The 17,501-nt window shown below is 38.9% G+C and overlaps 1 protein-coding gene across 2 annotated transcripts in view; it reads left to right on the top strand.

Annotated features, from left to right (window-relative positions):
- The window catches only part of CELF2 (CUGBP Elav-like family member 2), an 814,024-nt gene that overhangs the window by 407,738 nt on the left and 388,785 nt on the right, over positions 1 to 17,501 (top strand). For both annotated transcript variants that reach the window (XM_038530152.1, XM_038530144.1), the window contains one exon: positions 6,094 to 6,129. Coding sequence is in view for 1 of the 2 variants with exons in the window: in XM_038530144.1 (XP_038386072.1) it covers positions 6,094 to 6,129 (36 nt within the window). In the remaining variant the exon portion in view is untranslated. The remainder of the gene's footprint in view (positions 1 to 6,093; positions 6,130 to 17,501) is intronic.

Genomic DNA, 17,501 nt, shown 5'->3' with positions numbered 1-17,501 from the left:
TCTCCAGGCCACCTTGGTTGGCTTTCTGACCCATCCCACTTCCCTCTAGCCCGGCCACTGCCCTTCCAACTGAATCTGTAGATCTGCCCCCACTCCTGCCTTTGTGCTGGGGTCCTGTCCTGCAAAAAGAAAAAGGAAAGAAAGAAGAAGAAGAAAAATGCATGTATAATATGTGCACACACACACACAATTTGTAGCTGGTCAATACTGTGTAGGAATATAACATCCTGATCAAAAGCGTGGATTCTGAGGCCAGAGTGCCTGGATTCCCGGCCCTGGCACTAGCCATGTGTCTACTTACATTTTTCGGCTTCATTTTTCTCATCTCTGTTTTGTTTTAATCCCAGTGATGAGCTCTTGTAAGGGCTAAGTGAGTAAACTCACATAAATGGCCCAGAATAGTGGCTGGTATTAAATGACGTCCGAACAGTGTGAGCTTGTGTGTGTGTGTGTGTATAGTTTGCACCACATGGGAATAATTGCTTGTGTCTATATACAGACATGCACTCATGCACGGCAGCACACACGATGATATTTTAATCATGTGAGCAGAAATTTAGGAGGGAAGTAATAAGGGACAAAATAAAGAGAACATAAAGACAAACAATAGGGGAGAACAACGTTGGGTTAGGAAGAATGAGCAATGTTTCTGGGCTTTCTTCATCAGAGAAGAAATGTCTAAGGTGTTTTAGATTTCCTGGAGCTAAGGTTCACCATGGAAGAAAAAAGTTAACAGGCTTAAATTAATGTACACATTTGTAGTGGTGCTTCTAAGTGAGTCTTCTTGTGTGTGTAATATTGGGAAATAGATCCAACTTTAACTGCCCACACTTTGCCCCAAGCCAGGTGACAAAAAAAAAAAAAAAAAAAATCTGCTTCCCTCTCATCCTTTTCTTAATTAAAGAAAACCTCACCTCTTCTATGACTGAAACATTAAATCATTTGCAGGACATGCAATAGGAATAAGCTGCATTTTAATATTTTAAAAGTCTTCGTACTTTCGGAAGAATCAAAGGTAACTACCATTGGAGAGGAACATTCCAGGTCTTAAAAATATTTATCATGCCGCCACACAATTAGCATGGGGGCTCTCGTCCTCTGTTTTATAGTTGTCAGCTAATTTTGGAAACTGGCAAGCTGCACAGAAATAGATGGTATGCTCTTGCTTCAACACTTCCTAAAAAAAGAACTGTTTGCATAGTTCAGGAATGGAAAGGGATGGGACATGATGAAGAAGAACGCTATTTCAGACAGATGATAAAAGCTGGCATCACTGTGCACTGGCGAATGTTCTACACATTTAAAACTAAAGTTTTTTTTTTTAAGGGATGCTAAATAATCTACAAAGGAAAGAAAGGAAAGGAAAGGAAAGGAAAGGAAAGGAAGAGGAAGGAAAGGAAAGAGGAAGGAAAGGAAAGAAAGGAAAGAAAGGCAATGAACTGACCTGTCCTGTCTTCACTTTCCGTCAGGATGTACTGACGGTAAGCACCTTACCTCCTTACTTATCCCCTCCCTCACTTCCCTCCGCACCTCATCCCTCCCTCCCTCCCTCCCTCCCTCCCTTCCCTCACCTCCACCAACCTCCTCCCCTCCACTCCCTCACTCCTTCCCTCCACTCCTCCCCATCCCTCACTCCCATACCTCCCTACTCCCACAAAGAAAGACTGTATAATACCCCCATGGGACACATCAGCTTTTGAAAAGTGCTTGTCTATTCTGTTTTTTTTTTCTTTGATAAAATTGAATTTATAGCACAACTTCAGATTTGCAGGGAGCTTTCTTGTTTGTTCACATTGGTGATTGATCCAACAACTCCAGATCAAAGGGCAGCATTGTTATTACATTCTGGGATTTAGAGAGCCAGGAGGCAGAAGAAATTGCCCAAGGATATGCAACCTGTCGCACGCCCTCCATCATTTCAGTCTACTTCTTAGCCCCTGGGACAGCTCGATTTCTTGGAACACAGAATTCTGCTTTGTTGTTTTTCTCATCATTGTTTTCACTTAGTTTTTAGCATTCTACTCTTTTCATGAAATCAGATTATCTTAGTAATGGAAACTAAAGAAAGGAAATTAGTGCAATTGCGATAATTCCAGAAGGCATTTTAAGAAATGGATGGGAATTACCTGCAAAGTAGAAACGTTTCTTGGTTCTATTCCATTCATATGTACTGAGTGTCTGGGTTTTGCTGGGGATGGAGTATTCAAAATAACAGATAAGTCACAGTCTTTAAAGGAGCTTTCAGTAGTATAAGATTGAAAAGTATCCACCACTTCATGCCTTATATAATATCCTTTACTGGAGTATAAACACTTGGAGAGAAGGATCAGGATCTAATTCACCTTGGTGCCTCTGAAAGCACCCAGCATGGTGTGTGCCAAACATATGCTAAGTGTTCAGTGAGTATGTTGGATGAATAAGTATTAGTGCTGAAAATGAATTATGCTTAGAAGGTCACGTGGACATTGCAACCCATACAAGTTCATTGAAAAAAAAAAAAAAAAAGGTTTGTCTTTATTTTTTTAGAGCAGTTTTTAGGTTCACAGCAAAATTGACAGGGAGGTACAGAGATTTCTCTTATCTCCCTTGCCCTTGCAAATGCACAGCCCCCCCCCCCAACTATCAACATCCCCCACCAGGATGGTGTGTTTGTTATCATCGATGAACCTACACTGACACCTTAGTATCATCCAGAGTCCATAGTTTGCATTAAGGCTCACACTTGGCCCTGTGTGTTCTGTGAGCTTGGACAAAATGTTTAACAACGTGTATCCACCTTTATGATATCATATACGGAGTAGTTTCACTGCCCTAAAAATGTTCTGTGTAATACTTTGTTAAGTTCTCTCAAGTGGGTTTTGATAGAGCATTACCTAGGGGAAGCATAGCATATTATGCTAAATTTATTTTCCTCAAAGATTTCTTTACAAGCGTACAAATTCATGAAAACACAAATGATTCAGATTATTAACAATAGAAAATGGGTAAAAATGAACAAGTTATTTTAAAAGCTCTAGTGTTTTTGCTTATCTTGAAAACGGTTTTGGGTTGGTGGGTCCTAGCTCCATTACTGCAGTCAGATATGCTTGGTTCTTCCTCTCTCCGTGTTCTTTCTTGAAGCCGTGGAGCTACATGCTCCAATGGAATCATCAGGTTTTTAGGTAACATCTGATCATTTAAACTGTGTTCATCCACTCATGCATGTTCACTCAAAATTACTTTTCCTGTGAAGTAGTGTCTGTGATTCTAATGTAAATTTTTGGGTACACAGTTGTGTAAAACATAAATTTCCCCCACTCCTCCTTCCTATGTGGACAGCATAATTTTCTTTCGCAGCATTTTTGCTCTGAAAGTAAAGCCAACACTTTGAGCGTGTAGACCCGACTGGGTGGAGTCCTGCATTGTCTTTCATGCACAAATCACACCTACAACTCACCACCTATTTCTAGTTTATTTTTTAAGAGGGACAGGTACTTAAAGACACTTGAGAAAATCACATCTTTCGTCACCCAGTATTTATGGTTGTCCGGCCCCTAGTGCTAATTCGAGATCGGTTTTTCTTAAGCTACTTGTCACTTTTTGCTCATTCCCAAGAAGATAACTTAGATTTCAGAGAAATGAGAACTGTTCCACAGTCAGTTTTCATTGGTTTTATATCTTGTTTCATTAAATTTGAAAATAAGAGTTTCACTAACATAAATTTGTCGAGGAGCAAACACGACATACCCTCAGTCTGCATTCACACTTGGGTGCCAGGGGCCAGAGGGAGATGAGCATTCTTGCCAGGCCTCAGCCACCATGTTTTTCCGAGGGAAGTGGAGAGTATTGCTCACTCCAGTAAGGTTTTGAAACAGAAGTCAATTATGGTTGCTTCAGTTCTGTTGTTCTACTGCAGAGCTTCTCCACTGAGGGCAGTTTTGCCCCAGGGCACATTTAGCAACGTCTAGAGACATTTTAATTGTCACAAAGTGGAGGGTGAGAGGGGTATGTACTACTGGCATCTAGTGGGTAGAGGCCAAGGCTGCTGCTAAGCATCCTACGGTGCACAAAACAGCCTTTATGACAAAGCAGTCAATATTGTGTGAGGTTGAGAAATGCTGCTCTACTATGTGATTTAAGTGAATTTATTATAATGTATGTCCAACATTTTTTTAAGAAAGATACTGGGGGACTCAATATGAAAGTACCTATAATCTGGAAAGCAAAAATAAAGAGTTAAAAGATTACAAAGAAGGAAAGGTAGTGTACCTTGACCCTGGGATGCTGCTATTACTGTGATCAAGCTCTAAAACTTAGATCTAACCTTCCAGTGCCAACAAGAAGGTCAGAAAAGTTCATTAATTCATTCCTTGCAAACAAAAATTTATGGAGACCTCCCGTATGTCGGCCTCAAGTTACAAAATAATAAATACTAAAATAGAATTTAAAAGATACCTGTTGCGATCAATTTTACAAAGAAGACTGAAGGGAGGGGTGCCTCTTAGCTAGGGTACCCACAGTTCTCATTCTGTTTGGAAAGAGAAATTTCTAATGCAGGCAGGGAATTCATACAAGAGACAAATACATGTAAAGCCTTCAACAGTGTAGCAGACAAAACTTTGCACTGTGGTTTTGCTAAAGAAATGGAAGCTTTCTCTCAAAAGTTGATTTCTGAGGCAATAAAATCTGGAGGTTTAATATTATCTGGCCTTTGGGGCCCCTGGGTGGCTCCACCGGTTAAGCATCTGACTCGTGATTTTGGTTCAGGTCATGATCTCATGGGTCGTGGGATCGAGCCCCATATCTGCTTAAGATTCTTTCTCCACCTGCTGTCTCTCTCCCCACTGTGCTCACACCCTCTAAAATAAATACATAAATCTTTAAAAAATATATTATCTGGTTATTTAGGAGAGAATATATCTATAGGAGCTCAAATTAATTCACTCATTTACAAATCTTTCGTTAATTGAAGGTGGTATGGCTCTGCAGGAACCAGCGAGTCCCTGCGGCGCCTGGGTACTGTCACAGACAATAGGTAGGAGGGAGTTCTAGAGGCTGGGAGGGCCAGAGAAAAGTCCTGCAGAAGGAAGCCCTTTATTTGGATGGTCAGGATGAGTAAAGATGTTGGGAGCCTAAGGCTGAGATTCCTAACCCAAGGTTGACACAGTACTTACAGGAGGTCCACGGACCATCTACAGCTGTGTGCCATATTTTGTTGCATCTGTATGGGTATATTGTTATTTTACCCCGTGTAAAGTGTTTGTGTCTTTAATGAGATTCTTAAAGGGATTATATGACCTGAGGAAGATTATGTACTGCTGTTCCTAAGAATTCCACCTTTAATCCCCCAAAGCAAAGTTGAACCTACCTCCACTTTTAAAATATCTCATCATTAAGCCTCTATCTCTACCTCTTACTCCTTGCTTCTCTCAACTCCGAAGAACACATCTCTGATTGAAAGATAGGATATTGCAATTAGGAAAAAAGTTAGTTTTGAAATTTGTCTCTCATCCTTCTTATTAGCACACTGTAAAGCTTTCAGTTAGTGACTTGTCTTTTGTGCCACTTGAATTATCCTAGCATGTGCCTTCAAAAATCCCACCTGGTAGGATGCTATAATGAAGAAATAAAAAACAGCAATTTGCTACTAAAAGAGTTGGATTTGTGCTGTACGTGTTCTTTCATAAACCTCAGGTGACAGAGATCAGCAACACAAAGACACATTCTTCAAGGAATTTGTTACTAAATGATTCTTGGAAAAATGAATACATGTGCTTTATTTAACTGGAAAATACCTAAAAGGTGGTTTGGGATTTTTTTTCCTTCCTATTTTCTTTCTGTATGTTGTACATTTTCACATGTTAATATTTTGAACAGAAAGCAGAGGCAGATATTTTGCATGCGTGTGAAATTGCTTTGAAAGTGACCATTGAAATATTTGTGGGAATTAATGAGAAATGTAATGAGTCAATTATAAATTTCTAAACAGGTGCATATACAGTATCTTCTTGACACATGTGATTATAATGCCTTGGCATGTTATGGTTTCATTAAACAGATTTTTATAATTTACCAAAATAAGCTAATCGTATGTATCTTTTTTTTCTCCTTCAGAGAGACAACCACCGAGTTAGCGGGAAGTCTACCAAGGTGAGCAGGCTGGCTTTGATTATTCTGTGTGTGATTTCTGATGCACCTCAAAGGAAATGCTGTATCTTCTTAGAGAGGCCTTTGTAACTTTCTCTTCCTCGCATCAGATTCTAAGACCTCGTATTTCATTATGTAAATACCAAAAATTGTGTATGAGTCATATATAAGATATGTAGCCAAAAAGTAATGAGAGAAATGTCCATGTATGACTTAGAAAAAGCATCCTTATTTTTTTTTAGTTATATCATGCGTTTGGAGACATATGTGTAAGCTATATTCTCTGCAGAAATCATAAACATGTTGCTTCCTTTATTACATTCATGGGAATTAGCACAATGAATTGTATTTTTCTTCAGTATACTACTATTGTGATTGCATTCAGGGACTTCGAGAGTTATGAAAGAATTCTATTTTCCATTAAAGAACTTACATCATAGTTTTGATGATAATATCAATACTTTTGTATTTCTTATTATCGTTGAAATAAATATTTAGTAATATCGTCTCACTCGGAAAAGAAATCGATATATAAATTGATCAGTGTGCTTTATATATTTTTGATATTTTTGTCACTATAAGAAATAAGATATGAACAGGATGCATATTATAGACAACTAGCTGTCAAAAATGATTATCACTATTTATTAGATGAAAGAAAAAAAGAACAACAGTATTTTAAGAAATATTTTAGTGGGCACTGTATGCAGAACCTAGCATCTTGCCTTGGTCTTTGAAGGTGCTCCATAACTGCTTGTGAATGAGTGAATAGGGCACAGGGTATTTCCTGGGAACTGTTGGAAATGAAAATGATGAGAATCTCAAGAACAAGAAAAAGAAGAGCCAGAAGAATGTGATAATGAACAGCAGTAAGGAATAGGGAGAAAGTACATATCGTCACCATCTGTTACAGGAGATAAGCACATTTGGTTGCTTTTTTTTTTTTTTTTTATGTAAAGAAAATCTTTGCTTATAGGATCGTAATTAATATTGCCAAAAAAGAAAACTGTTTACTGTGATCCAAATATTTAAATTACTATATGTCTTATTTCTTTGGATATCATCCCAAAGAAACTTTTCAACTCCATGCCGGCTTACAAGGTTAGATGTGGACGTGTGTTCTGGTGTGTGTGTGTGTCCACACTGAGTTTGTTTGTCATTGCGCTTTCGCTCCAGAGAAAGTTCGCTGTGAAGACCTAAGCATTTGTCATTTTCAGAGAGAGAAAGAGGTGGATCTGCCCGTGTTTGTGGTGAGGAAGTTAATCCCGAAATAATGGAATGCAGAATGACTTGCAAACTTTTCTAGAACAGCAGACCACCCTGGTATTGTCAGATGAAACCCACGTGGAGCTATAATCACCGGATAGAAATTGCTCAGATGTCTGAGAGACCTGGTGTGCACCTTGGGTCCTATTAAGTAGTGTCATATCGGGAATACCAAGAGGCAATGCCCATATTCCCTGCAAACCATCTTCCGTTGTAGCTGGTTTATTACTCGAGGGAGGATCTGTTCTCTCCTGCAGTTTGGTGGGAGGTTATTTTGGCAGTGAGCCTACCTATATTTTTTTTCCATGGGATTTTGCTATTCTAATGTTGCACCATGTTGAAAATAAACATGACGACAATCCCATCCTAACCATGATTCATAGTCATTGTAACGCACTACAATTAGGGCATGAGAAATAAATAGTAGGTTAGGTCTTTCTCAATTATGCTTCTTCTGATGTGGTCTCAGGTATCTTTTTACTTTCTTTAGAGCAGCTCAGGACGTATCCAATTGACAATTATTTCTCTTCCTCTTATTAACATGAAATAATGTTAATAATGTCAGTGAGGAATCCTTCTGTTGGCGGCAGACTTTTTGCTAGCAGTCGTTGGTTTGTGTGATCTTGTAGAATTCAATCAGTCGTCCAGCTTTCAGCCCTTTTAGAGATTTCTCCAGCCTGTCACTGGCAAAGTGCAAATGAGCCCTGGGAAACCTTGGTGCTATTTAGAACAAGGCACCTGTAGTTATTTTGTTTGTTTGTCAGCTAATGATGAGTGGAACATGACATTTTGTGTTTTTTATGCTTTTAGTCATAAAAACGTGCTTATGCTAATATCTAGGGAAAAATGGAAAATTCAGGCAACTGCTAACTAGTGATATGTGGCTGGAAAGGAAGACGGTGGCATTTGAAAGCAGTTTTGGGGTTTGGTTTTCATTGGCTTTGTCTTGAAATTTTCTGAAAGGCCATTTACAAATATTGCACGGGGGTGGAGTATTTCAACTTTAATTGCTTTACATGGCATTAATTTAAAGTAGCTGGCCACTGGCTGATAATATTCTGTGAAAATGTACAAATCATGTAGCAGTGGATTGTGTCTTGGTAGTTAAAAATGCTTTGAAGTTGAAATGAGATATGTGCGAAAGGTACTTGAACAGGTACCAGGTTTGTTTTTCATTACTAATGATAACCAAAATGTGTTTTTGAATTCTTGCCATTGCTGAAATTAAAGCCCGGTAATAATATGTCACCAGAAAAAAAAATTAGATTATATGAGCAACATGCACTAAGCATTGTAATTATATTATAAATATTAAAAACAATGATCTTGTTGGGATTAAAACAAATATTTAAACTGGCTACATGTACTACTCATGCTACCCCTCTTTGTCTCGAAGTGTCCTGGAAATGGAATGTATGTTTCTTATTTCCTGAGCTGTGAAAATGATCATTTTCAATCTCACAGGTGACTCCCCACTTTTATTTTGCTGTAGCAAAGGGCAGGTTAGCAATCTGAACAATTGGTTGTTGTGAACTGTACCTTGTGAACTGTAGGTAGGGATGTAAATTTTTCCATTATAAGCACGTCTTTCGAGATCTTTTTTTAATGGTGAAGGGTGTTTGGTTTGGGTGGATGTGTTTTAATTAAATTATGGTAAAATCCCCAACTATTCAAATGGGAAAGAGGCGCTAAATTAGTTATGGTAAGCTGGGGTTTTAATATAAATGATGCTTATCTAGAGCTAGCACTTGATACTGGATAGCCGAGTAAAGGTATAAAAAGGTTTATATTAACAGAGGCTTTAGGATAATCATGTACTATTATTGGCTAATTTTGAAAAGGTGAGAGCATTTTAATTCTTTGCTAACATAGTCCACTCTTCTAATATAAACTAAATACTTTGGGAAATAAAGCAGTGTACTAGACCTCAGTAGAAGTAGTTGAAGTGCTACAATGAAGATTCGCGTGCTGGTTCTTATAGCACAACACCCAGAGGTCAGGATGCTCTTCGAGAATCATGAGGTATTAGTAAATGAAGCTTAAGATAATTAAGTATGTAACTCAGAGGCCATGCTGTACAAGATGTTAGCTATTGGAGGCAGGGGCCAAAGGTGAAAGTAAAGAAAGAAAAACTTGGACTTTTTTCTTATATTTTAATCCAACAACTTGATCTTTTATCTGTGCCTTCTTTGAGGGGATTAGGGAATATAAGTATTAAATATACTGTAACAGAGCTCCTGAGTCCTAAAGAACCAGCACAGGCCATAGGGTTGCTATGTGAGATCCTCTGCCAGGAAAGTAGAACTGCTTGTTTATGTGACTATCAGAGATAAAAGTCACTATATTACTGTTTCACATATGGAATTTGGGTCTTCAATTATTGATCTTTGTTATTTGGAATTCGAACTGAATAGATTCCTTGTAGTGGAAGAACAAGAATAAACTTTCTGATTGGCCATATCTCTCAGTCATGGGCATTGGGTTTTAAATTAGATGCCTGTGCCCCATAGAGAGCTTTGGTAAGTAAAAGAACCTAATATTTCTTGTTGTCTTCAATACAAAATGCTATCTTCTTTAGAAATTGGAAGATAGGAAGAAAAAAAGAGAAATTGGAAGATAGGGACACCTGGGTAGCTCAGTGGTTGAGCGTCTGCCTTTGGCTCAGGTCATGATCCTGGGGTCCAGGGATTGAGTCCTACAAAAAGCTCCCCATCATAGGGATCCTGCTTCTCTCTCTACCTGTGTCTCTGCCTCTGTGTGTGTGTCTCTCATGAATGAATAAATAAAGTCGTTAAAAAGAAAGAAATTAGAAGATTAAAAATGTTGGTGGCACCCAAAGCAAATGCAACAAAAGCAAAAATTAACAAGTGGACCATATATCAAATTAAAAAGCTTCTGCACAGCAAAGGAAACTATCAACAAAATGAAAAGGCAACCTGTGGAACAGGAGCAAATGTTTACAAATCATATATATAACCTAATAAGGGCTTAATATCCAACAAATATAAAAACTTACACTGTTTCTCCCTCTGCCTGTGTCTCTGCCTCTCTGTTGTGTGTGTGTGTGTCTCTCATGAATAAATAAATAAAATCTTTAAAAAAAAATGGGGTGGGGGGATCTCTGGGTGACTCAGTGGTTTAGTGCCTGCCTTCAGCCCAGGGTGTGATCCTGGAGTCCTGGGATCGAGTCCCACATCAGGCTCCCTGCATGGAGCCTGCTTCTCCCTCTGCCTTTGTCTCTGCCTCTCTCTCTCTCTCTCTCTCTCTCTCTGTGTGTGTGTCTCTCATGAATAAATAAATAAAATCTTAAAAAAAAAAAAAAGAACTTACAGAAATCAATAGCAAAAGTACAAATAACCCAATTAAAATCTGGCCAAAGGACCTGAGTAGACATTTTATCAAAGTAGACTTACAAATGGCCGACAGATACATAAAAAGATGATTGGCATCACTAATCATCAGGGAAATACAAATCAAAACCACAATGAGGTATCACTTCACACCTGTTGGAATGGCTACCATGAAAAAGGCCAGGAGATAACAAATGTTGGTGAGCATGTAGAGGAAAGAGAACCCTTGTGAACTGTAGATGGGGATGTAAATTGATGTAGCTATTGTGGAAAACAGTATGGAGTTCCCCCCCAAAATTAAAAATGGAGCTACCACATGATTCAGCGATCTCATTTCTGAGTAAATATCCAAAGTAAATGAAAACACGATCTCAGAAATATGTCTACACTCCAACATTCAGTGTAGCTTTATTCAAAATAGGCAAAATATGGAAACAACCTAAATGTCAACAGATGAATGGATAAAGAAGATGTGTGTATATACACACATATGTACACACATACATACATACACTAGAATATTATTCATCCATGACAAAGGGGTTCTGGCATTGGCAACATGAATGAATATGGAGGACATTATGTTAAGTGAAATAGGCCAAAGACAACTACTGCATGGTATCTCTTATGTGTGGACTCTAAAAAAACACAAAACAAATAAATAAATGAAACGATCAAATTCATAGAAACATAGAGTAGAAAATTGTTTTCCAGGGGCTGGGGAGTGAAGAAAGTAGGAAAAAAAATGTTGGTATTTCCAGGCCAACCTCTTACTAAGTAATCTGGAACTGATGAGCATATCCTGTCTTTTTTATAATCCCTAAGAAAGAATAATTCCCCCAACTTTCCTGGGACCCAAGTCTGACCCAGTTTAACATTTACGAAATCTATCATTTATTCATTAATTCAACAAAGGCACATCAAGTACTATATGCCAAGGATAGTTGTAGGGTCTTTGGTAGAAAACAAATGGAACATTGTCTCTTCCCTGGAGTAGTTTAGGCTGGTGTAGCAGGCACGGCTCTTCAGAGTGCTGGGGAAAGTGTTTAATGCCATAAGATAGAAAGACATCTAAGCAAACAATAGGCACTAAGGAATTCCAGCAGCAAGATGAGGAAGCAAGGACAGCCTCGTGAATCAACCTTCTGAACATGACTTGTAAAGATGGGTCAGGATGGAGCATGTAGCAGTGGAGAGGGTTGTGCACTCCACACAGAGGGAAAGTCATCACAGAGGCCCGGGGGTGGTACGCCAGCAGGAAGTGGTACCATATTGTTGGATAGTGTGCAGAGGTGGGAAGAGGAGCTTAGGGGATGACTGGTTGATGTGAGGGTTTAGACACCAGTCTGCAGAGCTGTTATTCTCTTTGAGACTGTTCATCCAGGGAATGTCCTAAACTGTTTTTAAAGAGCAATCTGGGCAAATTAATAGAAGATTTGGGGAAAGAAAAGCAGTTAAAATTCTCCACATAGGACACCATTATACCCCTAGACCTTACAATCTGCAGAACCCTCCCTCTCAGATTCACTACCTTGCTAGCAATAAAAAAAAACAAGCCACACATCTTAGATGCCATTTTTTCTGTGAAGGCTTCTTTGCCCTGAAGGGTTTTATGCTCCTTCTGTTAATGTACAAAGCCCCGGGTGCTGACTCCTGTCCTAGCATTTGTATTACTGATGCTGCAGTTTAATGGAGGACTTCTACACCTTCCCCACTAAGTGGAAACCACATTGAGATCCCATTATTATTCATTATTTATTCTCAGTGCCCAGCAGTGCCTGAACATGTTAGGCCCAGAAAAAAAAAAAAATACTTTTATCAGTCTTTGACCATCTGAGAGAAGAGATGTTTGAATGAATGCATAAAAGTTTGAATTGGAAAGTATCTTAGTCAGCTATAACAAAACACCATACTACAGACTGTTGGCTTAAACAACATTTATTTTTTAAGGTTCTGGAAGCTGGGAGATCCAAGACCAAGGTGCTGGCCAACTCAGTACTCAATGTCTGGATGGGGACCTGAGTCCTGGTTTGCCGATAGCTGCCTTCTTGCCATATCCTCTTGTGGATATGACACACTCTAGTGTGTCATCTAAGACTTCTAATCCCATCATACCGACCCCACCCTCATGACCTCATCTAAATCTTATTACCTCTCCCAAAGGCCCTACCTCCTAATTCCATCACATTAGGGGCTAGGGCTTCAACACATGGATTTGGGGAAATGGGGGTGCAAACTTTCAGTCTATAGTAGGAAGGAAGGGAAGGAGCACTGAAGAAGCCTTCTCCCAGAGAACCAGTGGTAGACCAGATGTATGATTTCTGCCTACACTCCTTCTTCCCATGCTGCTCACTGCTTTGTACACACGGCATCCAGAAACATTCATCTTATTGGTTGGAAAGTTATTAACCTAAATTTGACCGTTAATATGACTATTGCTAGGCTGTTTGGAGCTGTTGCTGTTGACTATGTGTTAGCACAGAGGTTAGGAGAATCTTGTGTCCGCTGTTTCTTCATTGTGTGACCTTGAGCAGGTTAGTTAATGTCTGTCTCCGTGTTTCATTGCTAAATTTGGAAAAATTATGATACCTGTCTCAAAGTGTCAGTGTGAGAAGATAAACCATATAATACATTGAGCTCAGTGTCAGGCACACAATAAACAATCAATACACGGTTGGTATTATAGTGGTCCATTCAAAGATGGGTTGATGCTGATTATTTTACCAACACTTTAGCACTGTCCATATCTAAGACAAGGCACCTTTAGGTATTGTAAGAAGCAGCCTAGTGAAATGGTTCAGCACATATGCTCTGGAGCCAAACTCTAACATGTGTTCAAATCACAATTCAGCCATTTACTAGTTCTGTGATCTTGGATGAATGTCTTTACCTCTGTGGTGCCTCGTGTTCTCTGTAAAATGGGGGCAATAATAAGCCAATTGTTCTGATAATAAAATGATGTGATACATGTAAAGTGCCCAAAGCAGTGTTTACTTTGTTATTTTATTATAAAGAAATTAGAGTTGCATGCTGGCTGAAACTTGTGGTGGGGAATGAAGGTGTAGCAAGCCCCTGATTCACATATTCATTATTCAGTGGCCAGATTTTTCTTTTTTACTTACCATGAATGATTATTGAAAAATAATAAAGCAAAATGCCCCAAACATTAACTAAAAAATTCTCTTGACCTTGCTATCAAGCATGAAAATAATGATTACCCAAAGAAAGTATATATGCAGATACTGCCCATCTAACATGGGCAGCTCTCTCGGAAACATGAATTTCATTACTTCTCTAAATTACCTAAATCAAAACATTTCATTCTTTATAGATGTATATAAGAGTCCGTAATGACTGAATTAAATTGCACTTGTTTTATAATATAGTGTTCTGATGTGTAACAGACTATCAAAGGAACGATCTTTACAAGGAAAACTTTAGAATATTGTTAAGTTACTCACTGCATGACCTATTTAAACAGCTGAGATTCTTCTTGTTGTAGACTGCATAATTAAATTTTAAATGGAACATGATAAAGAAATTATACTGGTGATCTCCAGAGATTTTGATACCCTATTTGGCTCTTTATAAGAGTATAGCAAAGGCATACTTTAAAATTTAATAAAGTCCTGCCCTAATTTTTTTCCTTTTAGATTTTCCTTATCTGCTCTGTAATTCAAAGCTATGTTATATTATCCACAAGTGTTACCTGAAATAAATGATCAAAATAAAAATTCTTAAAAGCGCATTTATCCCAATTTGAGAATTCCATTATTTGCACACGAGAGCTTTTGTGTATCGGTTGAACTCCTTTAAGATAAAACCTGCCATTTCCTGAATTTGTCACCATAGAGAATTGGGGCTTCATTCATTCTGTTTGTGGAAGCATTCATATCTTCAGAGCTTCTAGAGCAAAGGAGTAGAAAATGGTTTCCATGGAAGGTATAATTTTGCAATTAGAATTCCTTATTTGCAATGTCAGAGTTGCACTTCTTGAGAAGACTTGAAGGGAAAACACGCGTGCACACACACACACACATGCACACTCAGCCCGCAGTAAAGAGAGCCAGGACAGAATAAAGATAATTTCTGGCTCCAGCATTCAAAGAGCCAATGCAGCCTCTTAGATAAATAATTTTGTCTCCTAATTTTCCGTTGTTCATTTTCTTTTGTACTTAAAGGGACACTGCCAAGATAAAATTATGTGTTAAATATAATTTTCTCATATTTGCTTAATACAACTTTGTCGTAGAAAGCAGACCCATGGGGAGAAAAAGCTGCTCCAGCTTCCCTGGAGGCCTTCGGGTTTTGCCATCCACTGAGCTTTGACAAAACACCAGGTGGGAGGGTTTCTCTCCCCGTCCAGGGCTGGTTTGGTTTTTACACCTTTGGAAACATTTGCCTCCTCCGATGTTTGGAACTTACAAGCTACCAACATTGTAGAAATTAATACAATTCAATTTTATGTATACATACGTATTTTTAAACCTCACAAACCTTTCTTTTCGGATTAGGTTTTGTAAATGTTTCTGTTATGTATTTCTGTTTTCCTTCTTCCTGGCAAAAATACAGATTTCCTTTTGGGCCCAAACCACTCAAGCATCCTGTGTTGTTTTCGTTTTTCAAATAAGCAACATTAAACTCACATAACACTATATAAAACCAAACTAGGGCAGTGACACAAGCCAACAGAGAAAATAAATTCACCATTTAGCCTGACTATTCATCCTTAACCCTCTGCTTGTCGTGATGATTTTTTTTTTTTTTGGAGGGGGTGAGGGGGAAGGAGGACATAACTTTAAGGAGCAACGCTGAGCTACATAAGGGATTCTAAAGAGAACTCCATATTGGGAGCATGAGTATCCAGTGAATACGTGGAAATTCTACTTTACCACTGTAACGCAACATTTGAGACCCTTCCTCATCCAGAGTCAGACCAATGGAACTAGCATCTACAAGAGTGACATCTGGTGGCTCATAATTCATTATAGTGCATCCAGTTCCCCTTCCAAGGTAAAGGGACACCATTCCCAAATTAGGCTTTAAGTGAAACAGGCTTCTGCAGATAGTTCACAATTTAAACAAATATATTTAATGAACAATAAAGATGATTACTGGCATAATAAATAGTAAAATTTTTAAATGACTCTGTTGGTATTGACAATATCATTATTACCGGCTGTGTCACTGACTACCCATATGAACAAGGAAATATATAAGGTCCCTTATATATAAATATATGCCCTTCCTTAGATCGCAGTGCCTAGCACAGAGTCTATCACATGAGAAGTTGGAAACATTTTTATTGAATACGTTACGTATTATGTAAATTGGCCAAATATTTCAGTTCAGAAGGGATAAAGAAACTTTTTTATATGACAATCAGAAAAATTTCACGAGGGAGGATACAGATCTTCTGGGAAAAGAAACAGCAGTAACAAAGCAAAGAGTCACAAATACGGAGTGTCCTGAAATGGGGATGCAGCCAGCTGGTTTCAACCAGATGGTTGCTGAGAAAATAGTAAAATAGGCGATTAGAGAAGCAGGTAGGAGCTAGCATGCAATGCTTTAAAATGGTAGGAAGAGTTTTCCTTTCGGTTTGCTTTGTTTTCAGTTGGCTGTCGGAGGCATTTGAGCCGGACAAATACAGGATTCAGAGAGTGTTTGTCAGGTGACCTGATGGTGTCCTGTAAAATATATCCTCTGGGAAGAGCTGTACCAGCCTGTGAACTCCCTGAGGACTCGGGCCACATCCATTTTGCTCATCTTTTCATCCTCAAACACCTAGTATGGTGCCTACAGCACATATTAGGTGCTCAGCTATGCACCGAATGAATTAATGAGTAAATGGGAGGTGAGCTTTCTAAATCGCTCAACTGGGGATCATAAGCACATGAATGAAACTAGGCTCTGTAGAATGGAAAAAAAAAAAAAAAAGCAACAGTTGATGACAGAAACTATTGGGAGAAACAAATCAGCATGACTTGCTCAAACCCAGACAATGGAGGAGAGGGCAGCCCAAAGGATTATCCAGTTTCCAGCTTTGGGAATGTCATTGTATCACCCACAAAACCCAGAGAGGTCTAGAGGAAGAGTTTGCTGGGGTGACAGAGAGGGTTGTTTTATATTGAGTTTGGGATCAGGCCAGATATCCAGATGAACGTTCCTGGTGGTCTTGGGAGTTGTTTGCATGAAAGTTCTGTTGTCCTTTCATATCCACAAACGGGCTTTGCCGTTGTCTTTCCTAGTGGCATCCCTCGCCAAGTTAAGCAAGATGCAAGTTTGATAGGGAGGCCTCGAGGATGAGGAATGTGGAAGCAGAGATAAGCGTAATATTTAAATGGTTTCTAAGTCATCCTGGCAATGTCTCAGGGAAATAAAGTAAAGAAAGAGTTCTCTAGGGTGTTTCACATATTCGACCACACCTTCCTTTTAAACACCCACCTCAATGGCCATCTTGTCCCAACATTCAGTGTGAAAATTTGGTACGTAATACTGTTAGAGGGGTTCTGTTGGCAACAGAGTGGTGTAAACCGCCTGCTCTCATTTGGCCTTGGCCTGGTGCTGCTTGGCTAATTCCATCAGGACTGGAGTTTTATCTTTTCTGGGTGCTCGCCTGGAGCCCCTGGCAGCCGACAGTGCTCAGTTGAGAAAGTTCGATCCGAGTTCAACTTCCATGATGCAAGAGTTTCTCTTTACTATCACGGTGAATTGAAACCCAACACTGGTGCAACATTTTAGCTGTTTATTTTGTAACCT

Source organism: Canis lupus, chromosome 2 (genome assembly GCF_011100685.1).
Source record: "Canis lupus familiaris isolate Mischka breed German Shepherd chromosome 2, alternate assembly UU_Cfam_GSD_1.0, whole genome shotgun sequence".
Lineage (NCBI taxonomy): Eukaryota > Metazoa > Chordata > Mammalia > Carnivora > Canidae > Canis > Canis lupus.
The sequence above is the reverse complement of the archived record's forward strand: the minus strand, read 5'-3'. Positions and strand labels throughout refer to the sequence as shown.